The 27,855-nt window shown below is 39.8% G+C and overlaps 1 protein-coding gene across 1 annotated transcript in view; it reads left to right on the top strand.

The window, feature by feature from the left end:
- The window catches only part of ANKRD50 (ankyrin repeat domain 50), a 59,512-nt gene that overhangs the window by 25,778 nt on the left and 5,879 nt on the right, over positions 1 to 27,855 (top strand). Inside the window, exons 3-4 of the mRNA XM_045018706.1 lie at positions 6,967 to 7,196; positions 23,643 to 27,193. Coding sequence (XP_044874641.1) covers positions 6,967 to 7,196; positions 23,643 to 27,190 — 3,778 coding nt within the window. The 3' untranslated portion in view covers positions 27,191 to 27,193. The remainder of the gene's footprint in view (positions 1 to 6,966; positions 7,197 to 23,642; positions 27,194 to 27,855) is intronic.

Below are 27,855 nucleotides of genomic sequence, written 5' to 3'. Positions count from 1 at the left end.
CGTGGGTGCCATCGAGGAGGTGCCTCCCAGCAGGCGGGGCAGGGGATTCTATTCCAGATACTTCCTCATCCCCAAGGCGAAAGGAGGCCTTCGTCCCATCTTAGACCTCCGGGAGCTCAACAGATACCTGTGCAAGCTCAAGTTCCGAATGGTAACCTTGGGGTCCATTATCCCGTCCTTGGATCCGGGAGACTGGTTTGCTGCCCTCGACATGAGGGATGCCTACTTTCATGTGGCAATCTACCCCCCCCACAGACGCTTCCTGCGCTTCATGGTCAACGGAGCTCATTACCAGTTCACAGTGCTCCCCTTCGGCCTCTCCACCGCGCCGAGGGTATTCACCAAGTGCATGGCGGTCGTCGCTGCAGCCCTCCGCCGTCGTCGCATCCACGTCTACCCATATCTCGACGACTGGCTTATTCGGGGCCACTCCCACGAGCTGGTGGCGCATCAGGTGACCGAGATTCTACATCTGTTCCGGTCTCTCGGCCTGCTGGTCAATACCGAGAAGTCCCTCCTAGTTCCAGCACAAAGAGTGGAGTTTATAGGAGCGGTCCTGGACTCCAATCTGGCCAGAGCGTGCCTCCCTCGCACTCGGCACGAGACGTTGGCCTCCCTCATTCGGGCACTGCAGGCTTTTCCGACGACGACGGTACGATCCTGCCTCCGCCTCCTGAGTCACATGGCAGCGGCCACATTTGTGACCGCACACGCCAGGCTGCGACTTCGCCCATTCCAAATGTGGCTGGCGTCGGTGTACCGCCCTCATCGCGATCCCCTAGACATGGTGGTAACGGTGGCAAGGCCCGCTCTCCAGACGCTCACCTGGTGGCTGGACCCGGAAACGGTATGCGAGGGAGTTCCGTTCCGCCCACCTCGTCCGTCGATCACCCTGACGACGGACGCCTCGGCACTCGGCTGGGGGGCTCACGTAGGAGACCGACACACCCAGGGTCTCTGGTCACCCCAGGAGCTCTCCCTCCATATCAACGTCCGGGAGCTGAGAGCCATCCGCTTAGCTTGTCTCGCCTTTCGGGCTCACCTGCAGAACCGCTGCGTAGCGGTCTACACGGACAACACCACAGCCATGTTTTATGTCAACAAGCAGGGCGGAGCACGGTCCTCCCCACTTTGCAACGAGGCATTGCTCCTCTGGGACTTCTGTGTAGCCCACTCGATTCGCCTCGAAGCGTTTTTTCTGCCAGGAGCGCAGAACACGTTGGCCGACCGCCTGAGCAGGTCCTTCGCCTCTCACGAGTGGTCCCTTCGCCCAGATGTCGCTTATTCCATCTTCCAGAGGTGGGGCTTTCCCCAGATAGACCTCTTTGCTTCACGGACCAACCGCAAATGCCACAGGTTCTGCTCCTTCCAAGGTCAAGCTCCAGGCTCCCTCTCGGATGCGTTTCTCCTGTCATGGACAGAGCCTCTTCTCTACGCGTTTCCTCCGTTTCCGCTCGTCCACCGAGTGTTACTCAAAATCCGGAGAGACAGCGCCCGCATCATACTCGTCGCTCCGGCCTGGCCGAGGCAGCACTGGTATACCCTGCTGCTCGAGCTGTCGGTTCGGGAACCCATTCCCCTTCCGCTGTGGCCGGACCTCATAACCCAGGACCTCGGCAGGCTTCATCACCCGAACCTGCAATCGCTACATCTTACAGCTTGGTTCCTGAGTGGTTGACCGACGCAGAGAGAGATTGCTCCGCAGCGGTGCAGCGAGTTCTGCTCGAAAGCAGGAAACCTTCAACGCGAACGACTTACCTCGCCAAGTGGAAGCGCTTTGCCCTCTGGTGCGACCAGAGAGGTATCAACCCTTTCTCGGCCCCCATCCAAACTATCCTCGACTACCTTTGGTGCCTGAAAGGTCAAGGTCTTGCAATCTCGTCCCTCAGGGTGCACCTGGCAGCGCTGTCAGCATTTCGACCAGCTATAGGAGGTCGCTCTATCTTCTCCAACCCGATGGTATCAAGATTCCTTAAAGGGTTAGACCGTCTCTACCCGCAGGTGCGTCCTCCTGCTCCGACATGGGATCTGAACCTGGTCCTCGCCCAGCTCATGGGCCCACCTTTCGAGCCCCTCGCTACGTGCTCTCTCCTCCACCTTACCTGGAAGGTGGCCTTCCTCGTGGCAATCACATCCGCCAGACGGGTCTCAGAGCTCCGCGCCCTAACGGCGGGTCCCCCGTATACCGTCTTTCACGGGGACAAGGTGCAGCTCCGACCACACCCGGCCTTCCTCCCCAAGGTGGTGTCGGCCTTCCATCTCAACCAGGAGATCTTCCTCCCGGTCTTCTTCCCGAAGCCGCATGCCTCGCCTCGGGAACAACAGCTGCATACCCTTGATGTCCGCAGAGCACTCGCGTTCTACATCGACCGCACGAAGCCCTTTCGGCGTTCGACCCAGCTGTTTGTGGCAATAGCCGACCGCATGAAAGGCGAGCCAGTTTCCTCGCAGCGGATTTCTTCCTGGGTGACATCCTGCATCAGAACGTGTTACGAGCTTGCTCGCGTTCCCCCGTGCCGACTCACCGCACACTCGACGAGGGCACACGCCTCATCGGCCGCTTTCCTGGCCCATGTCCCCATCCAGGACATCTGTAGAGCGGCCACCTGGTCTTCTGTCCACACCTTCGCCTCCCACTACGCGTTGGTGCAGCAATCTCGAGACGACGCAGCCTTCGGCTCTGCGGTATTACACTCCGCCACGTCTCATTCCGACCCCACCGCCTAAGGTAAGGCTTGGGAATCACCTACAATGGAATGGATAGGAGCAATCACTCGAAGAAGAAAAGACGGTTACTCACCTGTAGTAACTGGTGTTCTTCGAGATGTGTTGCTCCTATCCATTCCAGACCCGCCCTCCTTCCCCACTGTCGGAATAGCCGGCAAGAAGGAACTGAGGAGCGGACGGGCCGGCTGGGGTATATATGCGCCGCCATGGCGGCGCCACTCCAGGGGGCGCCAGCCGGCCCGCCGGAGTTGCTAGGCTAAAAATGTTCCGAACAACCGTGCACGCGCGGCGCGCACACCTACAATGGAATGGATAGGAGCAACACATCTCGAAGAACACCAGTTACTACAGGTGAGTAACCGTCTTTTGCGTGCTATAGCTATCTTTAGAAATCTCACATTGGTACCTTCTTTGCGTATTGTCAAATCTGCAGTGAAATGTTCTTAAAATAAACAACACGTGCTGGGTCATTATCCGAGATCACTATAACATGAAATATATGGCAGAATGTGGGTAAAACAGAGCAGGGGACATACAATTCTCCCCCAAGGAGTTCAGTCACCAATTTAATTAACAATTTTTTTTTAATGAGCGTCATCATCATGGAAGCATGCCCTCTGGAATGGTGGCCAAAGCATGAAGGGGCATATGAGTGTTTAGCATATTTGGCACGTAAATAGCTTGCAATGCCAGCTACAAAAGTGCCATGCAAATGCCTGTTCTCACTTTCAGGTGACATTGTAAATAAGAAAAAGGCAGCATTATCTCCTGTAAATGTAAGCAAACTTGTTTGTCTTAGCAATTGTCTGAACAAGAAGTAGGACTGAGTGGACTTGTAGGCTTTGAAGTTTTACATTGTTTTGGTTTTGAGTGCAGTTATGTAACAAAAAAATCTACATTTGTAAGTTGCACTTTCACTATAGAGATTACATTACAGTACTTGTATGAGGTGAATTGAAAAATACTATTTTTTAAAATGAAAATATTTGTAATAAAAATCATATACACTTGGATTTCAATTACAACACAGAATACAATCTATATTAAAATGTAGAAAAACATCCAAGATATGTAATAAATTTCAATTGTATTCTATTGTTTAACAGTGCGATTAAAACTGTGATTAATAGTGATTGATTTTTTTGAGTTAATCACGTACGTTAACTGCGATTAATCAACAGCCCTAATAATTATATATATTTGCACACTAGATTTTGAGAAGTTGTATTAATTCTGCATTGAATTAATGAATTTTCAATATGCACTTAATTTTTTTCAAACACGTAAGTTATATAGGAGTGAAAATGAATAGTTTCTGAAATCTGAGTATTGCATTCATGAATGTTCTCTGAAAATTCAGCCACCATCTTACAGCACTTCTGTGTTGAAAGTGTGTGTGTGTGTGTATGTGTATGTATGTATGTATGTATGTATGTATGTATGAGTGAAATGTCTAGGGATCATATTTTTCCACTGCCAAAACTCTTCTTAGGTCGCTTTTGTACAATTATACATTTTCTTTCTTCCAGACATATTACTGTGTCCGCATTGACCTGAAACAAGAAGGGATGAAGAATCACAATTCATTCCTCTTGAAAAACAGAATAAATTGTTAAAGCCTGTTTTTCAGGCATTTTTTCACTGTGAATAGCTGTCTGATTGAAGAATCTGTTGCATAGGTCTGAGGTCATCACACTGATAGAACAGGAGGTTAGCAAGTGGTTTGTAAACTCATTTGAAAAGAGAGGGTAATAAATGGTTCCTTTACTACTTACTCTTCTCCTGCTGTGCTCCTTTAACCTTGGAGGACTGGTTGCATCTCATACTGTAATTCATCACTTTTTTTCTGGTGAAATTTAAATTCGGTTAAGATTCAGAAATAAAATGTTTATCAAACAAAATAAGTGAAGACTTCCCCCCAAACATGAAACTTGATAATTCTCTTTAGTTGTGTTCACAATAAATGAATATTAAAATGGAAACCACAATAAACCCAGATACACTTCATACTGTGTCTTGAAAAGATCACTTGCCTTTTTTTTAATGTAGCTTGTTATTAGAATGGGGTTTTTTATCACTTAAAAATTGGAGCTATCACTATCAATTAATTTCAAATATGGCACATTACTTTGAAATGTAAAACTAACTTCACACAGAGAACTACATGAAAAGAAAATTTGTTTTGATAGAAAAAGATCCAGTGGAAGAAAATTCATCCACCAATGAAACATACATAAATAACTGACAGGGGAGAGGCAGTATTCTGGGACAGAGGCAGTAGAATATGTGTAGCTGTCTTCTTTCTCCGGGGGCTTGGCACCCCTTAAAGCAATAATTTTCATCTTCTGGCTACTTTCATTTTCTTTTCTGTAAATTGGTAGCTGTTTAATGCTTCCAACATATTCAAAAGTTATTTATTTGGAAGTAACATTTGGGCAACTAAATGCTTCTGAAAGGGCAGCTGAGTTTTTGGAGGATAGGAAGGGTTAAATAAGTTGTTCCACATAGTTGCTGGGAATCTGAAAAAAGGTAGGGGAGAATTAAAAGTTAATTTAATGTTAAATACACTGAAAGTATGAGAGAAAAAGGTGTGTACTGTATAATCTTGTACTTCTTGCTTTTCCTTAGGAGTATTTTTGGTAGTGCAGCGCACTATCACACATTGAAATCTGGTGAAACATGCTACCACACTGTGCAGGAACTGATGCTTCTTTCACAGCCTCTCTTTTTACTCTTTTTCTCATCCCTCTCTTCCCCCAGCCATACCTTCCCAAGAGGAAAACCACTTCAGTACTACCAAGGGAGAACCTTCACATCTGAAAAGAGGGCAGTATTTCCCCATTAGTAGGCAGGAGTTTGCTATACTTTAATTTGACCACATGGCAACTAATCATAAAATTTTAGTTAAAATGTTTAAAAGTTAAATTCATTTAGTAAAACAAATTAAAAGGTCTACCTTTTTAAAACTGGACTTATAATAGTAATGACTTATTTACCTTGGGGATGTACCAAAAGAGCTAACCTACAAAAATATGTAAACATCTAATTGATCTCGGTACTTGCATGATCCTGTCCCATCACAGTGATATCTCAGCATCCTATTCAGATTTTTTTCACTGTAAAACTAAATTGTCAAAAGACCTCTGGGTAAAATTTTCAAAAGCAGTTTAGGCACTTCAGTGCTTAAGTTCTGTTGATAATCAATGGATCTGAAGCTCCTACATCATTCAGGTGCTTTGGAAATTTTTACACTATGTTTTTCTGATGTAGAATGGAAGTGCTGAATAAATAGTTACATTCTAGCAATTATGAAGTATAGTTTGTGTACTATTGACTATAAACAAATACACATAAATGCAAAGTTAGACTGTATTTTAAAGCAGAGTATACTTTTTTTTAATAATGCTACTCAGTATGAGAACAATGTTAAATACATTTAAATCAGGTTGTCGTCGATGTTTTTAGAGTATTTATTATTTACAGTATGTTTAGGCTTGAATGCTACAGTTGGATCCACTAAAGTGGACCCTTGCACACTCAGGAATCATTGTTGTGAATTCAGTTGCACAACCTTGGGATCTTTGCCACTTGAGTAGGAATGAAAAAACTACAGTTTCATTATCCCAAGGAATTGCACCACCAAAATGACTAAAGCACACCTGGGTTAAATTATTTTCAGTCTTGACAGCATGAAATACAAATATAGAATCAGGGTACTCTATAAAACTAAACTTTTTGTAAAGTATATAACACTGACAACTTTGAAGGCTCAGGTATGCTTTTTTTTCTTATTTGAGACTTTTCACCATCATCACTAACTAGTAGTTTGTGATAAATAGTACTTAATGTTAGTTGATACACAATGTTAGTGAACTTTATAAACTTTGAACAGAAAAAACCTTCTAGTTTGTAAGCTAAAATTCTTCTAAGGGTTCTTGGAGAATGTATATGCTTTTCATAAAATTATAATGTACTGATGTTGCCAGAAAACTAGGATGGCTTAATCAAGATGAACATCACTAATTGATCAGATTGCTTTTATTTAATAAAAACCTTTAGTCTACCTCAGTATATTCTCTATTAAAAGTAACCATCTAAAATGCTTTCCTCAGATAGTTTTAAAAATGGTAGTGTACTTTTAAAAGGTTGTCACTTTGACATGAATGACTATTATAGTAACTGGTGTGTTGCCCAATATATTTAGAATATTGATTTTTTTTTGTTTAATAATTCTTACAGGTGCATTCTGCTTCCTCTTTTGGGGATGAAGCCCCCCCAGCAGAGCCTCTTTCTGCTTGTAGATTCGATTGATGAGGGTTGTAATGTTGCAGAAGGTGAACAGACTTCTACAGGCATATCTGGAACTATTGCAGAGCTTTTAGCTGATCACTACGAGTTCTTCCCTCCATGGTTGCTCCTCCTCTGCTCTGCTCGCAAGCAGAGTAAAACTGTTACAAAAATGTTTACAGGTGAGTACAAGCAATTGTGAATTATTAGCTACCTATGCGCTGTAACAAACATAATTTTACAGGAATCTTACTGATGGTTGAAAGTGCAAAGTATACATTTTAATTGCTCTAAATTTGTTGCCAAAGAGTTAAAAACCTTGACAATCCTAAACATATATTCCTATTTTGGGGTTTTCTATAGTGCTGATCACTAGTTAATATATAGTAAATGGTAAATTAGATCTGCCAGGTAAGGTTGGCACAGAGCTTTCTTTCTTCTTTTCTGGTCTTAAAAAGCTATGGCATGATTTTGCAAGTGTGACATGTATAGTATATGTCCCTCCCCCCATATACCTTCCCCTACACACACAGACTTCAAGAGTCTCAGAGATTTTTTTCATCTAACATCAAGATGTCATCTTATTTGAGAAAGCAGGAGCTAAACTGTGCAAGCTAAGTGCATGGGTTTAACTGAATGCAGAATTAGGTCTTGGGAGTGTATTTCTTGGCAAAGGTTATACAGTAAAGAATCTCCTACAACTTGTTCATCCAGTCCTTGCTGTGTCATAAGACCCTTTCATCAGTGTGATGCTATTGTTACTGGGAGTTTCTTGAAGTTTAATAAAGGGAAGCACCAAGACTGCGTTCCAGGCCTGCGTGTAAAGCCTGTGTGTGTTTAAGGCAACAATTGGAATGAAAATGTGATTATGGAATATAGCCCCAAATCTCTGATAGGCTTACTAGTTTTCACAGTAGCCAAGGGACAATGTGATAACTGCATTTTGAAATCAAGTACTGTATTAATCAGTGGCAGTCATGAAAATGGTATTTGGGAGAATATGAGAACTAAAATTAAGAGAAACTTTGGGTGGCTTCTTAGAGTTTCTTTGGGTGTGTGCATGGGAATAGGTTTTCAGACCATGGCTGCTTAGATATTTAGCCATTGTCAAAAAAGCAGAGAAAAACTACCTTCAGAGCAATTTTATTTCCATTCTTTTGAATCACATCATGTTGCAGATTAGTCCTGAAAAATTGCTGTTCTATTGTCTTCAGAGTATATTTCCAGATGGAGTTCCTGACAAGAAAAATCAGCAGAACTAACGTATAAGCTTTGAAATAAATTTCATTTGAATGAATTAGCTTCTCATTTCCTCAGAGGGTGGTTTGATGAATAACATAATAAGGAAGTTAGCTTGAAATGTTGCAACTCTGTGTGAACCATTAAAATCTTTTCTTCTCTGGCATCTCTGGCTATTACATATAGCCAGAGAGAGAGAAACCCAACATAACTGAACACTTGAAATGAATTTGAGTATATTTGGAGAAGGTTGTATCTCCACCAGAGTAGAATATTATAACTCTTGGTAAATTGTCCAGTTTGTCAGTAGTTAGAGGATGTATTATACTCACTGCAGCACTCAATGTTCATATAGAGACTGGTGTGGGCAGGAGGGGGATGGTAGTACCAACTAGATTGAATTTATGGTCATAATGAACTAATCCAGTTCCTCTTGTTTGTTACTCTAGCGTTGGATTATAGGCAGTTAAAGAATTTCGTTCCTTGATTAATTTTGTTTTCAGGATCTCGATTTAGTGCTAAATGAATGCTTATATCTTCCATCTTTTTACCCTCCTCTTTTGTTATTAATGTAATGCCTTCCTAACTATTCTAGTCAGTCTGGTCCCAAGGAAAATGTTTCCCCTACTAATGAGGTGGAAGCTGTCTAAACTATACAGTTCCCTCTCCCCAAAGAAGGTGGACCAATGTTTCACAAAACCAATGGATGTTGGAGATCTGTGTGCAAGCTTGATTTTCATACAGGTATAGCCAAGCTGCCATTTATAGTTGTGTCCTGTGCATCTCTCCATTCCCTTGGACCAGCTGGCTCTTGAGAGGTATCTTCCACAGTTGTCATGTTGAGGACATGCTATTGATTGGAAACTTCTAGCTGTGTGGCATTCCTCCTGGTTCTTCTTTCTCTGGTGGCCACTGTCTGCTCTTTTTTGTCCATCTCCATCCACGTAGAATGCTGCCATGACCTTTTGCCTCTGATGGTTACAAACTACCAGGACTCCTCTCTGTCTCACCTATTCCTTTTTCCCTTGAACCTGGTATACTGATATTTCCCAAACCTGGCTGTTTAGGAAGTCCTCAGCTTCTCTGATTCTCAGTAGCATCTTTACTTGCCTCTCCAATCCAAGAAACTTTTTCTCCAGCACAACCACCAGCTTGTACTTCATGAACAGGAAGTCCAAAAACCTACATGGGGAACAAATATTTTAATAGTAGGCTCTTCTTCAGGTGTTGAGAAGGGTACTCTGAGCATCACAACAAAATGCCAGCTGGAACAGATTGTTTAGCTGGGAGTACCTTGTTCCCAGGTCTGAAAAAGATCTCTGTGTGGCTCAAAAGCTTGTCTCACTCACTAACTGAAGTTGGTCCAATAAAAGATATTACCTCGCCCATCTTGTCTCTCTGGCTCCATAGGTTATTTAAACACTCTAACTCACCTTTTCTTCAGAATTTCAATCAATTCTTCTGACTTTGTGTAATATTTTAACTGAGTATCTAGGAAACTGAAATGTCACATGATATGTTTTCACTTTCTTACAGGCTTTCTGTCTTGGAAAACATTTTCTGAGATGTTTCAGAGTAGCAGCCGTGTTAGTCTGTATCCGCAAAAAGAACAGGAGTACTTGTGGCACCTTAGAGACTAACAAATTTATTTCAGCATGAGCTTCCGTGAGCTACAGCTCACTTCTTCGGATGCATAGAATGGAATACACAGACAGGAGATATTTATACATACAGAGAACATGAAAAGGTGGAAGTATGCATACCAACAGGAAGAGTCTAATCAATTGAGATGAGCTATCATCAGCAGGAGAAAAAAAACATTTGAAGTGATAATTAAGATGACCCATAGAAGGTGTGAGGAGAACTTAACATAGGGAAATAGATTCAATTAGTGTAATGACCCAACCATTCCCAGTCTCTGTTTAGGCCTGAGTTAATTGTGTCTAATTTGCATATTAATTCAAGTTCAGCAGTCTTTCTTTGGAGTCTGTTTTTGAAGTTTTTTTGTTGCAAAATTGCCACCTTCAAGTCTGTCACTGAGTGGTTAGAGAGGTTGAAGTGTTCTCCCACTGGTTTTTGAATGTTATGATTCCTGATGTCAGCCTCCCAACCTGAAGCAAATATTCACCAGCAACCGCACACCATACAACATAAACACTAACCCAGGAACCTATCCTTGCAACAAAGCCCGACGCCAGCTCTGTCCACATATCTATTCAAGTGACACCATCATAGGACCTAATCACATCAGCCACGCCATCAGGGGCTCGTTCACCTGCACATCTACCAACGTGATATATGCCATCATGTGCCAGCAATGCCCCTCTGCCATGTACATTGGCCAAACCGGACAGTCTCTACGCAAAAGAATAAATGGACACAAATCTGACATCAGGAATCATAAGTTCTCCTCACACCTTCTATAGGTCATCTTAATTATCACTTCAAAAGTTTTTTTTTCTCCTGCTGATGATAGCTCATCTCAATTGATTAGACTCTTCCTGTTGGTATGCATACTTCCACCTTTTCATGTGTGTTCCATTCTATGCATCCGAAGAAGTGAGCTGTAGCTCACAAAAGCTCATGCTGAAATAAATTTGTTAGTCTCTAAGGTGCCACAAGTACTCCTGTTCATTTTCTGAGAAGTTTTTTCTAATTGTTGTAGCACAGATCAAACTCCCTGCCTACCTTTGTAGCCTGAATTTATCTTTTGTCTCAAAGAAATAATCTAACCAGGTTGCCATACCTGCTTCTATCTGTCTTTTGTCTGTTAAATTTTGTTTGCTAATTTGTTCAGTGCTCAGCTTAGTATGTTGTTTGAAATAAACAATTACCTAATGCTAATTCTTCCCCAATGGTATGATGTTTTAGGACTTTGCAGAATATATTGTTTATCTTTCTTAGTCTTTCTTAGTGTGCTTTAGTCTCTTGCAGCCTTCTCAACATTCAGGGGAAGTTGTTAACCTGTAGGTCACTCAGATAATTAAAAAAACAGTTTTGAAGTTGAGTATTCCCTTGGACATTTTTCTTTCACCTGGTCTGTGTATTGTGAATGTGTGTGTGTGCATATAGGGACAAAGGTGAAACAAAAAACAATGGAACCAACCCATTTTTAATTTTGCAACATTTTGTACATTAGACTTATCCCTACATCACTTCACTAAAAATTTTACCCAGTTGGCTATCCACAAAGTGTGCATGCAAACACTCTTGTGCTGAATATATGTCCAGGTTGTGTGCTTAAACCCCAACTTGTGCATGGTCATAGTAGTATTTACATGTTTAAATTGGAAATATAGTTTCTTGAGCAAGCACATTTGAAGTTTTTGACCTTAGTCTCCAACTACTAGTATTTCTGTTCTTATTTTGTTTCACAATTCTCCCACCCATGTACATGTTCTGCTCTACTCTACCTCAGAGGTAGCCCCAAGTAAGGGAGAATTAGGTCTTAGGCTATTTTATCTACCTTCAGATCTACCAAGCTAGAGTGGTGGGTTTCAGTTCCCTCTTGAGTAATAGGAAGCAGCATCAATGAGAATTGATGGAATTTAGAAATTTGAACAAAGGGTTCTATCTATCTTCAACCTCACAGTAGTGATAGATGATTAAGTGGTATTGGCAATGGACTGGGGAGGTTGTGGGTGGGGATATCATCAATAAGTGGACATGGTGAATCCAGGGGAGTTGGGGACACCAAAGACTGGTGAGTAAAGGAGAGGTAGTAGATTGGTATATGGGTGTTCTGGTTCAAAAAATTTCTGGAGAAGATGCATTTGGGTTGGGGACATAGGAAGTGATCGTGGGCCTGGGGAAGTGAGGAGTGAGCAGGTGTGTGGGCAAGGGGCCATAAGGATGCAGATGTTGGACATGAGTGGAACTTTGAGGGGCATAAAGGTGTGGCAGTAGCTATGCTGAGTCATACGGGGCAAGGGAAATTGAGGGAAAATGGACTGAAGTAGAGGCTTGAGAAGTGAAAAAGAATATGGGTCCTTGGAAGAGAGGGAACACTAGCAGATCCACATAACTGACCTGCCGTCACTTGGAGCAGTGACTCCCTTCCATGGGGAGCCAATGTCAGTTCACTGAGTGGAAAAGTCAGGGAAGAGGCAATGTTCCCCTGCCTCCTTCTCTTGTGCATGCCACCAGTAGCTTTCCTCACATGGCTGCTCACCCTTCTCATATACTCAACATTCTGCTTTTTCCCATTCATTCTCCCCACTCCCATAATGCTCATCACCTCTCATGTGCACCTCCCCTATAGTTTAATTATGAATATCTAAATACTGGGCAAGTGAATGGCAGAAGTCTTTTCCCTATACTTGCTAGGGGTTGTTAGGAATTTTTAGCATTCCTTTACAGATTCTGTAGAATGTTTTTAGGTATTTCTAATGTGCTCGGTGCTGAAATTTGCATAGACCATGAAAGGCTGAACATATTTTTTTGTTTACTTTCCAAAGCAAAAAAAGCACTTCATCTGATAAGTGCTAACATCATTTTAAAGGAAAAAATCCTCTAACTGGTAAAAATATGGTGGTTGGCCTTCTAAGAATAAACTGCTTTTTTAAACGTGGCATTTGGCAAGTAATTAATCCATGATATCTATATAAGATTCCAGGACTGTCACTGTGTGTCACTCTGAAGTCTAAAATGTCTGAGTCAGTGAGAAGCAATGGAAAGCTTTTTTTCTGGATATCACCAGCTTCAATCATCACTTGGATTTGCGGTCTGTTACCATCCGATTTTTAAGTTTTAGCCATGTTTGGCCTTTTTTTATGTGTGACTTTATGAACCACACCTATGCAATAGCATAGGTTTTCAGCTACTTAATAGACTTAATAGCTTTAGGTACTTTAAAACAAAGCAGTTGTATTTAAAGATACTTGGCATTGAGAAGCCGATACTTACCCATATTTAAAATTTACTTTTCATAACCTTTTACTTTGCCATTTAATTTTTTAATATTTCTGCTTACAAATAAATTGCTAACTGTTGTTTCAAAGGGCCAGATTTTTAGGTATATATTTACTCAATTTTTGTTTTTAGACTACAGGTAGAAAACAACTATCCCTACATTTAGATCACAGTTGTGACAGTTGGAAGATAACTATAGCGTAATTATTCATGTTTTACTAGATTAAACATATTTTTTCCAGTATTGAGATCAACATTTTTTAAAATACAAATTGGCTTTTTGTGAACATTATTTGTTAGATAACAAACACATATTATATTCAGAATAGTGTAATGGTTTTCAGACCTTTCTGAGGTAGCAGACAAAGAAAGAATAACTTATTGTCATGGAGAGCAATTATATGAATTCAAAGAAATGTGGATCCTGTTTCTATATGGATATTGTTGAAATGGCTCAAATAATGACAGTCCTCTGTTCCCTCTCCTCCATCTCTCCCAAACTCCAGTACCATTGAGGTTCTGGGTTTTATAAATTAGAATACATAAAATCATTTAGAAATTATTAGAAAGCTTGGCATTTTAGAAAACTGACTCAAGGAGAAATCTATGGCTAGAGTTAAGAACAATAAGAACAAGTTTTTTAAATACAGTAGGACCAAAAAGAATCCTAACCATGGTATTGGCCCATAACTAGATAGAAATGGTAGAATTATCAATAATAATGCAAAAGAGGCAGAAGTGTTTAATAAATATGTCTGTTCTGTATTTGAGGGTGAAGGAACAGATGATGTATTCATATGATCTGATGATAATGAAACACTTTTTTCCATCCCAGGATGTTAAACAGCAGCTACTAAAGTTAGACATTTTAAAAGCAGCTGCTTCAAATAACTTGAATTCAGAAGTGTCAAAGGAGTTAGCCAAGAAGCTCTCTAGAGCTTTGATTTTGATTTTCAGTAACTTATGGAACACTGGGGAGGTTCCACAGCTAATGTTGTACTAATATTTTAAAAGGTAAATGGGATGACCCAGTAGTGATAGGCCTGTTAGTCTGACATCAATCCAGGGTGAGATAATGGAATGGCTGATACAAGACTCAATTAATAAAGAATTAAAGGAGTATAATATAATTGTTATTGCCTATTAACATGGGTTTATGGAAAATAGATTGTCTAACTTTATTTCTTTGAGATTATAAGTTTGGTTGATAATGGTAATGCTTTTGATGTAATAGACTTCTGTATGGCATTTGACTCGGTACCACTTAATAGTTTGCTTAAAGAATGAAAATGATACAAAATTGACATGACACACAGTTAATTAATTAAACATTGGCAGATAATTCTGAATATAATTGGGGAATCATCACTGAGCATGTGTTTCTAGTTGGGTCTTGCATGGATTGGTTCTTGGCCCTATACTGTTTAATATTTTTATTAATGACCTAAAAGAGAACATAAAATCATTACTGATAAAGTTTGCAAATGAGACAAAAATTGGGGGAATGGTAAATAATAATGAGGACAGCTCACTAATACATAGTGATCTGGATCACTTGGTAAGCTGAGCACAAGCAATCAATAATATGTTTTAATTCAGCCAAGTATAAAGTTTTACATCTAGAAAAAAAAATAATGTAAGCCAATTTACAGAATAGGGAGACTCACTTGGGAAGCAGTGATACTGAAAAAGATTTGAGGGTCATTGTGGTTAATTAGCTGACCATGAGCTCTTAGTGCAACACTGTGGCCAAAAAGGGCAATGCAATTCTTGGATGCATAAGCAGGGGAATCTCAAGTAGGTGTAGAAAGGGTTTTTAACATCTGTATGTGGCGCTGGTGTAACTGCTTCTGGAATACTGTGTCTAGTTCTGGTGTCCACAATTCAGGAAGGTTGGTGATACATTGGAGAGGTTTCAGAGAAGAGATGCAAGAAAGAGCAGAAGATTGGAAAGCATGTTTTATAGCTAGGGCCCTGGGAATAATGATTTTTATTTTTTAGAAAATTTACAACAGTGTAAATGGCAAAGTATTAAATTTCATGGAATTTGAATGGAATTAATTTTACAAGTAATGTTACTAACATGAAAGATCCAAGCAACAGAGGCTTCCCAAGATGACTCCTAGGGAAAAAAGAAACCTAAAAAGCTTGATTTATTTGGCAGGAAGATCTGTTCCTCAGCTGGTCTCCAGATGCGTATTTACAATTACCGGGCAATATTCTTAAATGACAGAGATTTGAACTGGGCAAGATGTTGCCATGCATTGAGAAGCTTCCATAAGATCAGAGGGAGGAGCTAAGATCCTTGGTATCTAAGGCGCAGTTAGTGGCCCAAACATCTCTGCAGGCTTCTCTTTCTAAAACACATCTGAATCCACCCCTTCCTCTCCACCGCTGTGGCTCATGCAAAGTTTCTGCCTCCCCTGGAATATGCAAGATTGTGTGCTCTTCAGTTTATCCAGCATTTGGTTCAGATGTTTGGGTCATCATTAAAAAATTCTGAAGTTTATCTGAACATCTTCTGGGCTAGAAATCTAGGGAGCACAGTCTTTCTAATACATTTTCTGCTACTTCCTGGTTCTGGTTGGGTAGGATGTTGAGAATAGCCTGTCTTCCAGTATTTTAGTCTTTCCAGTTGTGATCCTGGCTAAAATTAGGAAATGAAAAGGTGCTTAGCAATTAAGGAGAATTATGGTAAAAATTATAATCAGGTTTTACTGAAGTTCAAAATTTCAACTTTTTTGTCTGACTCTTAACTACTTTGTCTATCCTACTCCTAAAATCTACTAATAAAATCGATTGTCCCTTGTGGAGCTGAGATTTCCTCTTTCAGTCATCCACATAAAAAAAAAAATTGATAAAAGCAACTGAAAGCCCATGCTATTGCACGGATGTAACTCCTAAATTCCTGTTTTCTGTTTTTTTGTTTTGTTTTTTTAAAGGCTGAGAAGAAAAAAATTAGATGGTAACAGGCCATGAATCTCAATGGTGGTTGAACCTGGTGCTGCTCTAAACAAAAAGAGCTCTCAGCCATGCTTGTAGCTGTTTTCATTGCTTCACACTTACTCAACAGCCGTTCTAGGCTTCTGAGTGATGTTTGGGGTTATGTTTGCTGATTGTGTTGTGTGGGTGGTTGTGTTGACTGGTGCCTGGGTTGTGTTGTAGTGGGAGAGTTGTGTGGATTTGTACAGGTGAGCAAATGATGGGTAGGTGCTGCAGTGAGGTGCTCTATGTGTTTGAGTTATTGTGTTGTGTGCATTGTTTTGAAGAACTGTGGCAGTTGAGCCAAGTAATTCTCCATCTGTGCAGACTTCCTCATACAACCAATAAAACTGTTGCATGCAAAATTAGCTATAGAATAAGTGTGGCAATTGCTCTGCGATCATGATGGTCTAGGACTCGTCATGGGCATAGATGCTTGCTGTCTCCTTGCTGTCTCACTGGTGTAATTTATAAAGTCAAAATGGGTGTAAACATAAAAGTTGGATGGTAACAGACCACTAATCCCACTAATGACTGAAGATGGTGATATTATGAATAAAAAGAGCCCTCATCTATGCTTCCATCGCTTGATATTGACTCTGCAGACAGTATTTTAGAGTGACACCCAATATTACCATCTTATTATGTAGATGTCAAGAGAAATTCCTTAATGAGAAGGAAATCAGTGTTATCCTACAGTTTGTGTTAGAGGTTAAAGAAGTACTTTTTAAATAGTTTTCATGTTATAGAAAAGGCTTCACAAGTAGTGGATTTCACTGTGTGAAATTATACGGTTTGATTAGAAGACATATTTTGTCTCATATCTATATAATTGTGAAGTTTTCATACTCTTATACTAAAATTTTTAAACTTTTACTCAAAGGCTTGGAGGCTAAAACTGGGGACAGTGCCTGCCAGTGGGTAGATTTTTAATTAGCTATTTGATGTTCCCCTCCTCTTCTTGTGCTTCTCTGATTAACATTGCACAGGTTGATATCATGGAATATAATATATTAACTAACATGAAGTTCTGTATGCATTTGTAAAAACTCCCTAATATTATTTTATGCAAGCAATTAATAGTTCTTATAGGTTAGGGGAGGTAAGATGTTCTAAAGAGCCTGTGTTCTCCTTATGAAGTTTTAAGGAATAAATAAATATTTATGCAGTGACACAGGGTTATGAAAGCAACAAAATTCAAAGTTGAGGCTGCTGTAACTCATTGTCATATTTTGATATTGCAGGTGTGTCTGGTGAGAGTGTGATGGAATGTACAGTGTGCTGCACATGGTTAGGAAAAAAAGTGAAATGCTTTTTTTCAGTTTTCAGGTGGATGATTTTCTATGAATCACACAGCTCCTTATGAGGAGGTTATGCGTAAAAGTTCATATAAATACCTAATTGAAATCCTTTTTAGATCAGCAGTGTAAATTATTCATAGCTAAAATATTGTATTTCTCTTTCATCATAAATATTTAAAATGCTTTCAGTTAAGTGAAAGAAAGAAAGGTGTGTGTGTGTGTGTGTGTGTGTATATAGAGAGAGAAATACATACACACATATATATTTGGTTTAAATTTGTATTTAATAAAATGATTAAGATAAATGTTTGAGAGGAAAAAATAGGGTATTTAACACAATTTGTTCAGAACATTTGTTGTACTAAGGTTCAAAAGGGGTTCTTTCACTCTTAAAGTATCTCTATAGCAAAGATTTTTTTTTTTTTGAATGACCCAATACCTCAGTTGGATGCCAAGAATTACATTTGTAACTGAACTGTTTACAGAGCTGCCAGGGAACTTACTAAATCAGGGAAATCCATATTGGACAGAAAATTATGAGTTGTAAGAAAAATCTGAACAATGCAAAAGCAGGGTCGTGGGACCGTAAGTTGTGTCTGCTGCTCTCCTGTTTTGCTGAGCTCAAGAAGGTAATGGGAGTGTATCTGAAACAAAATGAGCTTTTTCATAATGTTTTAATGCTTTTCATCCATGACAGCCTAATGAAAGTGGCTTATTGTGTCTGATGTGGTTGGAAAGCAAGTTTGTAGGATTTTTGTTTAGACACGTAAAATGCCTTCCTTTTAGATAAATGTTTAGAAAATATCACAACTTTGTTTAATTTAGTCCTTCAGTCTGAGCTAGCAATGGAAATTTTAGAACCTCAATTCTTGTAATTCTAATTTTTTGTGTATAAAGCTTATTACAAAAGGAAATGGAGAGCATGTAGTTTGAGACAAGACGAGAAGAGCTCAGCAAAAAGAATGCTGAGAGTGGATATGATTGTGCTTTATAAAGACATTTGAGGGAGGTAAACACCAGGGCAGGGAGGGGGGAAGAGCTACTTAAATTAAAGCTTACTGTTGGCACAGGAAACAAATGGAAATGACAAGAAATTGTCTGACGATCAGAGGAGTCAGGTTCTGAAACAGCCTCCCAGTAGAAGTTGTGGGGCAAGCAACATAATTAGTTTTGAGAGAGCTGAACAAATTACGAATGGAATTGTATGATGGAGTGGCTCATGATGATGGTGGTCCCTTCTGCTTTATGTCTTGTGTTACAAAAAGCTCATACTTCAAAGCTTCAGCTGGTCGCCTGTAGGGATCAAGAAGGGATTTCCTCTTCTTCCCCCTCACCCTCGCATGTATTCTGGTGGGGTTTTTTTCTTTTTCCTCTGAAGCATCAGAGATGCCCATAGGACACTGGATGGGGTGGGTCAGTGCTCTGAGGTGGCTCCAAGTGTGTTCTCTCAGTTGGATGGTTCTTGCTTACATGCTGAGGTCTAACTGATTTCCATATGTAGGGTTGGGAAGGAATTCTCCCACAAGTCAAATTGGCTGTGACTATAAGGTTTTTTCACCTTCCTCTGCACCATGGAGTGCTAGTCACTTGCTGGGATTATCTGGGCATATTTAATTTAATCATTTTGCTGCCATTGCAGGAGACTCTGGCACTGGTTGCACCCCTGTCCTTCCTGTTCTCTGCCTGTGACATATAATAGTCTAGTTTCCTGTTGTCTGTAATACTTTGGCCTAATTTTGGTTGTTAGTTTTAGTGTGTGGGTGCTGGGTGGTGGTGGTGTCCTGTGATGTTAGGAGGTCAGACTAGATGATCTGGTGGTTTCTCCTGGCTTTGAACTCTAACTTTTTTCAGTTATTTTTCAGAATGGCATTTATACATGATAAAGAGGATGACATAGTCTGAGCTTCAATTTAAAATATCTATATGTCTATGGAAGTATGGGGTTAAGATCCTGACAGAGACAGCTCAGTCCATCATTCTTTCAAGGCCATTAATTTAAGTATTCTGCTGTCTGCTTTCATATGACACTTTTAAAAAAAAATGGGGTGGAAGTGGGAGGATCCTTTCTGCTGGTTTTTTTGGAGGTGAAAGATATTGTGGTTCCTTTATCAAGGTTTTAGTCTGATTACTTGGGCCAGAATATCCGTCCCTCACTATAGCACTGTGAAGATGCATGCTGTGTGCTGGCTTGCTGCCACCCTCCACTCTAGAAATAGCTGCATCTCATGTCAGTGTGTGTAATTAGGTCCAGTCCTAAGCTCCAAAAGGAATGAAACTGGATCCCTAAGCTAGACTACATTCTTTCTTCAGCAATGTTAACAGACTTGTTCACTAAACTCTAGTCAGTATTATTTATGCAGCCCCAATGAAGGTAATTGGGGTTGCATAGGTACCACAGAGGGCCTAATATGGGATGCAGAAACTTTAGTGAGGCTGCTTGAAAAGGGGAGAATTCATCTTAAGTCTTAGAATCCAGGCTGAATTTGCAGCTAGAACAAAATTTATCAACTGAGTATTTAGATCTGGAAGTCATGTTAAACACAAACATAGATCCAAACAATGCCATTTTTAATTGTATTACTTCAAACTATTAGCTCTGTGGAATAATGGTCAAAACTGGATTGAACTGGTTACCACAGGATTGCTTCTCCCCCAAGACAATTTGCGGTTTGATGACCACTTTTGGTTTCCAAAAAAAAGTTTTTAAGGCAGAGTAGCTGACTCTATAAAAATGTGTGCATATTGTTACTGTGGATGGATGAGGTTACTGTCTGTCACTGGAATGGTGAGGTACAATTGTGGCCTAAACTATTTTTTATTTTTTACTCGGCAACTTAAATTGCTGTTTCTGTGACTTCTAGAGTTTCTTAGAGTTCTGTAGCTTCCAGAAAAGTGGTATGCAAGCATTGTTATGTTTTATTGTTAGAAAAGAATGATCTGTGGCAAATACAAAACTTGGCACTGTCAAGACTGATGTTTCAAATGACAGAGACCAGTTGTGTGCTACATGTAACTGAACTTTTTTTATACACTACATTCTATGCATCTGCTATGTTCTGGGAATCGGCAGCCTACTAAAACTTCCAAGAGTCCAGTTTTAACACATTTCCAAGTATAGCATTCTTGTATGTATAATGATTTCCCTTCTTCCTCTCAAGAACAGAGAAGAAAACAAAGGGACGACGTGACATTGAGGAAACCTGGTTTGTTGTACTACCGAAGAAGTTGGAAATTGATCTACGTTACAACCTTCATTTGCAGAATCATATACTGTACAATTTACAGGATTAAAAAGATAGTTAAATATATCTCTGACAGTGTTCACTTTCAATATTTTGAAGGCTGTTAAAGGAGATTAAGGTGATCACACTACCAGCAGTAAATTGTATTTATTTTTAACTTGGAAATTCTCCATCATTATGCATTTGTTGTTAACCATAATTTCCTCTAATGTGAGTGAATTATCTTTTTTTACAGTATATAACTGTAATGTTGTTCCAAATTGAAATAGCTGCATTAATTTCAAACAAGAATTGAATAAATATTAAACTTGTATGCTTAATTCTTTCTGAAATGTACAGTGTATTCAACTCTCAGCGTTAGAGTATATTAAAATTTTAATTTTCAGAGGGCAATACTAGTAATTATAATTGTTCTTACCTGCCTGGATAATTTAAGATTCAGATTAGTCATCCTTTTTATAGAGGTTTTTAGTACTTGTGTTGAAATTTTATTTTTGCTAGATACAGAAATCAGTCAACACTTTAAAGAACAAGGTTATTTAGGTAATACAGAATAGTGGGGAAGTACTGAAATCCTCACCCCAGTTTTTAGCAACTTTTAAAAAGGCAAACAGCTTACTATGTTTTAAATGAGGAAGATAAATAAGTAATAATATTGTTATTGTGTTAGGTACTTTTTTAGATCCTACTTGTACTTTTACACTTACACACAGGTCATCATATCAGATTCCCTGGGCCTGCAAAGATTTAAACACAGGAATAGTCATAGATTCATAGAGTTTTTAAGGCCTCATCTAGTCTGACCTGCTGTATATCATAGACCATTAAATTTCACCCAGTATGAGCTCAATAATTTGTTTTTGACTAAACCATATCTTCCAAAAAGACATCATCTTGATCTGAAGATATCAAAAGATGGGAATCCCATAGTAGTTTGTTTCAATGGTTATCGCTATCACTGTTTAAAAATAAATAAATAAATAAATTAAAAGGCCTTTTTTCTAATTGAAATTTGTTTGGCTTCAGTTTACTGCCATTGATTCTTGTCATGCCTTTATCCACTAGATTAAAGAGCCCTTTAGAACTTGGTACTTTCGGACTGTAATTGAGTCACCTCTCATTCTTCTTTTGATTAATTAAACAGATTTAAGTCTCTCAGGGAAAGTCTATATTACAGCGCTATACTGGCACAGCTGTAGTTCATGTGGTGAAGGTGCATAATTACTCCACCTCTGCGAGAGGCGGAAGCTATGTTGGTGAGAGATGCTCTCCTGCCAACATAGCAGGGGTGTGAACAGTGCTTAGGACAATGTAACTTGTGTTGCTCGAGGGGTATCTTTTTCACATGTATTTTCTTTGAATGGGCCCAAGTTACCAAGTGATTCAATCACTCTGTATGACTGACATCATTATTTAACAATCCACCAGTCTTTGTCATCTGCAGATTTTATCAACACTGATGTTAGATTTATGTTCAGATCATTGATGAAAATGTTGAATAGGATTGGGCTTAATATTGATCCCTGTAGAACCCCACTAGAAACACTTCATTTGATGATGATTCCCCATTGACAACAATTTTTTGATATCTGTCAAATGGCTAGTTTTTAATCTATTTCACATGTGCTCTGTCAGTACTCCAGAGTACTTATTTTATTTTAATCATAATGTTTTGTGTGGTGCTAAATCAAAAATGTATGCATATTATATCTACACAGTTACCTTTATCAGCTACATTTGTAATTTCATCAAAGAATGAAATCAGGTTTATTATAATCTGGGTCATCATGTTTACCTTTTTTAATATTGGCATGTTACACCAAGATTTCCCTATTACACCAAGATTTATTAAAAATATCAGTGGGCCAGAAATTTCCTCGGCCAACTCTTTTTAGGACTCTTGGGTGCAAGTTATTCAGTCCTACTGATTTTTAAATGATTGTCCTTAGTAAATGAGGTGTAACATCCTCCTCAGTTAGTGAACTGGAAACTACTTCATCATCCTCATATAATGTGAATTCATCATTGCGTCTGTTGACTTTTGTATACTCTGAGTACCCCTTGACTTTAGTAGGGCTTCTCATTTGCTTTAGTCATTGTGGTATCACAGTATTTTGCTTTCAGTGTAGGTTGGGGGAGGGAAGGGGAAGGGAACCGGTCTAAAGAATCTAAACTAAACAAAGTCTTTCTTGTTCAAGAAGCGGCCTCAAGCCAACCTAGTAGAAAGTCCTCAAATTATGAAAGAGATTCATCACTATTAATTATAGACTTCTAAGAGGTTGAAAATTAAATGTCATAATCTGAAAGTTAAGAAAGTTTGAGTAAATGGAAATTTGGGCAGAACTCTTTCACACAAAAGATAATAAATATATTAAAAGCATTGTGTAGATGATTGTGAAGCCAAGATTAAAGTTCAACTCTCAAATGAATTAAAGAGAGTTCTTAAAAAGCAGAGAGTGGAGTTAAGATGAACCAAAATAAAAAGGCTGAGCTGTTGGGCTAGATGGTCCATCAAACAAACAAACACAAACAACTGTTTCTAAATTTCTCATATTCCTAATATAGAATGGGATATGTTAAGGGTGCAGATCAGTTTTTTACTATTTCTAATTATTTACTTATGTGCTGTCAGTGTGCTTGGCATTGTCTGACAGTGTCACAATCCCTGTCCCATGGTCCAGTTCAGTTTTGTTCACTAATGTACATTTCTCTTTTTTTGTGGAATATGAAAAATTATGCTGCTTTATATATTATAGCACAGTTCTCAGCTACTATTAGATATTTGTAACTGAATTTCAGATATGCTGTGTTGATACATACATCATTTCTCCTGTTTCCCAAACTTCCTCTCCAAAAGCCTTCTTTTTCTTTTGTAATATTGAACAGCCAAAACTAGTAGAAAACTAAACTGCAGAATTGTTTGTTGACCTTTATCTTTTCTCTTTTTAAATAGGTTTTCGAAAAATAAGCCTAGATGATCTCCGAAAGGCATATATCGTGAAAGATGTGCAGCAGTATATTCTCCATCGTTTAGATCAAGAAGAAGCACTGAGACAACATCTCACAAAAGAAACTGCAGAAATGCTAAACCAGCTTCACATCAAAAGCAGTGGTTGCTTTTTATATCTAGAACGTGTCCTAGATGGAGTTGTGGAAAATTTTATCATGCTAAGAGAGATCCGTGACATTCCTGGAACACTAAATGGCCTATATCTCTGGCTTTGTCAGAGGCTTTTTGTAAGAAAACAGTTCGCAAAGGTCCAGCCCATTCTGAATGTAATTCTTGCAGCTTGTAGGCCATTGACTACAACAGAATTGTATCATGCAGTGTGGACCAAAAACATGACATTGACTATGGAAGACTTTCAACGCAAACTAGATGTTCTGTCAAAAGTTCTTGTTGATGGGCTAGGAAATACTAAAATTTTGTTTCATTACAGTTTTGCAGAATGGTTGCTGGATGTAAAGCACTGTACACAGAAATATTTATGTAATGCAGCAGAGGGACACAGAATGTTAGCAATGAGTTACACTTGTCGAGCAAAGGATTTGACCCCATTAGAGGCCCAAGAATTTGCATTGCATCTAATTAATTCAAATTTGCAGTTAGAGACTTCTGAGTTGGCTTTGTGGATGATATGGAATGGCACACCAGTCAAAGACTCTTTGTCCACTTTAATCCCAAAAGAGCAGGAAGTACTACAGCTGCTAGTAAAAGCTGGTGCTCATGTCAACAGTGAAGATGACCGTACATCTTGCATTGTACGACAAGCTCTGGAAAGAGAAGATTCCATTCGGACCCTGTTAGATAATGGAGCGTCAGTAAATCAGTGTGATTCAAATGGGAGAACATTGTTAGCTAATGCTGCATATAGTGGCAATCTTGATGTTGTTAACTTACTTGTTTCTAGAGGAGCAGATTTAGAAATAGAAGATACTCATGGGCAGACAGCACTTACTTTAGCTGCTCGACAAGGACATACCAAAGTTGTCAATTGTTTGATTGGATGTGGGGCTAATGTAAATCACACTGATCATGATGGTTGGACAGCACTACGATCTGCAGCTTGGGGTGGACACACCGAGGTGGTTTCTGCACTCCTTTATGCTGGAGTCAAAGTGGATTGTGCAGATGCTGACAGTCGAACAGCCTTGAGAGCAGCGGCATGGGGAGGACATGAAGATATAGTGCTGAATCTGCTACAACATGGAGCTGAAGTCAACAAAGCTGATAATGAAGGTAGAACGGCTTTGATTGCAGCAGCATATATGGGACATAAAGAGATTGTGGAGCACCTCCTTAACCATGGTGCAGAGGTAAATCATGAGGATGTGGATGGAAGGACTGCTCTGTCTGTTGCAGCACTTTGTGTACCTGCTAGTAAGGGACATGCTTCAGTGGTTAGCCTTTTAATTGACCGTGGTGCTGAAGTAGATCATTGTGACAAAGATGGTATGACTCCACTACTGGTAGCTGCCTACGAAGGGCATGTAGATGTAGTTGACTTACTTCTAGAAGGAGGAGCTGATGTGGATCACACTGACAATAATGGTCGTACACCCCTTCTGGCAGCAGCCTCCATGGGCCATGCTTCAGTTGTAAATACTCTTTTATTTTGGGGTGCTGCTGTGGACAGCATTGATAGTGAAGGGCGAACAGTTCTTAGTATAGCCTCTGCCCAAGGTAATGTTGAAGTAGTACGGACTCTGCTGGACAGAGGTCTAGATGAAAATCATAGAGATGATGCAGGATGGACACCTTTGCACATGGCAGCTTTTGAAGGTCACAGGTTGATATGTGAAGCACTTATAGAACAAGGTGCCAGAACAAATGAAATTGATAATGATGGACGTATACCTTTCATACTGGCTGCACAAGAAGGTCACTATGATTGTGTACAGATATTACTGGAAAATAAATCTAACATTGATCAGAGAGGCTACGATGGGAGAAATTCTCTCCGAGTTGCTGCTTTAGAAGGTCATAGAGATATAGTTGAACTACTTTTCAGCCATGGAGCAGATGTAAACTACAAAGATGCTGATGGCCGGCCAACACTTTACATCTTGGCATTAGAAAACCAGCTTACAATGGCCGAGTATTTTTTAGAAAATGGTGCAAACGTAGAAGCAAGCGATGCAGAAGGAAGGACAGCACTCCATGTTTCCTGCTGGCAGGGCCATTTGGAGATGGTGCAGATACTGATAACATACCATGCTGATGTGAATGCTGCAGACAATGAGAAGCGATCCGCTTTGCAGTCTGCTGCTTGGCAAGGCCATGTGAAAGTAGTTCGGCTTTTGATTGAGCATGGAGCCTTAGTTGACCACACCTGTAATCAAGGTGCTACTGCGCTCTGCATTGCAGCACAAGAAGGACACATTGATGTTGTGCAGATATTATTGGAGCATGGTGCTGATCCGAATCATGCAGATCAATTTGGACGTACTGCTATGCGTGTTGCAGCAAAAAATGGACATTCTCAGATTATTAAATTACTGGAAAAATATGGTGCATCTAGTCTAAATGGCTGCACTCCATCACCAGTGCACACAATGGAGCAAAAACCCTTGCAGTCAGTCTCTTCAAAACTGCAGTCATTAACAATAAAATCAAATAGTTCAGGGAGCACTGGTGGAGGAGATATGCAGCCTACTATGCGTGGTTTGTCTAATGGGCCTGCTCATGCTTTTAGTTCTCCCTCAGAATCTCCAGATTCTACAGTAGACCGCCAGAAGTCGTCTTTATCAAACAACTCTCTGAAAAGTTCCAAAAACTCTTCTCTGCGTACTACATCATCTACAGCAACTGCCCAAACAGTGCCTATTGATAGTTTCCATAGTATGTCATTTACCGAACAAATACAGCAGCATTCACTGCCTCGTAGTAGAAGCAGGCAGTCCATTGTTTCTCCTTCTTCCACAACTCATTCCTTAAGTCAGAATCATAATTCACCAAGTAGTGAATTTGAATGGAGCCAAGTAAAACCTAGTTTGAAATCAACTAAAGCAAACAAAGGGGGGAAAACAGAAAACTCCAGCAAATCTGGATCTGCTGGGAAAAAAATCAAGCAGAGCAGCTCCTCTCAACCACAAGTTTTAGAATATGAAATGACTCAGTTTGATAAACGAATACCTGTTGCCAAATCTGGAACCAGTGTGCCACTTAAATCAATGCCAGCAGAGCCACAGTGCAAAATTTTGGTCCCTCCATCTCAGCAAGAAGTTTGTCGACCTCAGCAACAGTTCCTAATTCACCAACAGAGTGGGGAACAGAAGAAGCGAAATGGAATCATGACAAACCCAAATTATCATCTTCAAAGCAATCAGGTTTTTCTTGGTAGGGTTTCCGTCCCACGAACAGGACAGGAGAGAGGACTTCAGGAAGTTTTGGAAGGCTATCCTCCTGCAGAGACAGAACTAAGCCTTAAGCAAGCCTTAAAACTTCAGCTTGAGGGAACTGACCCAAGCTTCAACTACAAGAAGGAGACACCACTGTAATAGGTAAACCGCTTTTCATCACATAGGGCTTTTCTGCATTAGTGTGCATCAGCTGGGGTGTAAGTTCCAGTGCACACCATTATATTGAACGGGCCATGTAGACCCCGCTGGCGCACACTAAAAATTCCTTAGTGCATGTTGACATAGTCCCAAATAGTATTATGTCACTGCACACTGGGGAGCTTTTAATGCACACCAGCAGGGTCCACATGAACAGCGTATAACACACTGGTATTCACTAGAACTTGCATCTTAGCTGGTACACAGTAATGCACCACGTAGACAACCCATAGACAAAATATGTGCATTTTAAATAAATAAAATATAACTAGTGTAATTTTTTTTAAATAATCATGAATTTTTAATCAAAATTGTGAAGTGTCAAATTGGATTTCTACATTATAAAATGTTTTTCAAAACATCAACGTAAAACAATTGGATGATCAGTACACTTTCTTGGAAACTGATATAAAGCTAAAGACAAGGTGTTGCTCCAGTACTTTTGATAAGTAACTGAATATGTATCATGTTTCATACATACATAATTCACAACATTATTTTCAGCTGAAAGGCTAACATTAAAATACCTTGCTATATTTTCAGTGCTACGCTGAAATTCATTTGTTTACATACTGTGACAAAGTTCCTCCTCTGCCTTGGTGGGT

Source organism: Mauremys mutica, chromosome 5, assembly GCF_020497125.1.
Source record: "Mauremys mutica isolate MM-2020 ecotype Southern chromosome 5, ASM2049712v1, whole genome shotgun sequence".
Classification (NCBI taxonomy): Eukaryota; Metazoa; Chordata; order Testudines; family Geoemydidae; genus Mauremys; species Mauremys mutica.
This window is presented reverse-complemented; position numbering and strand designations above follow the sequence as displayed.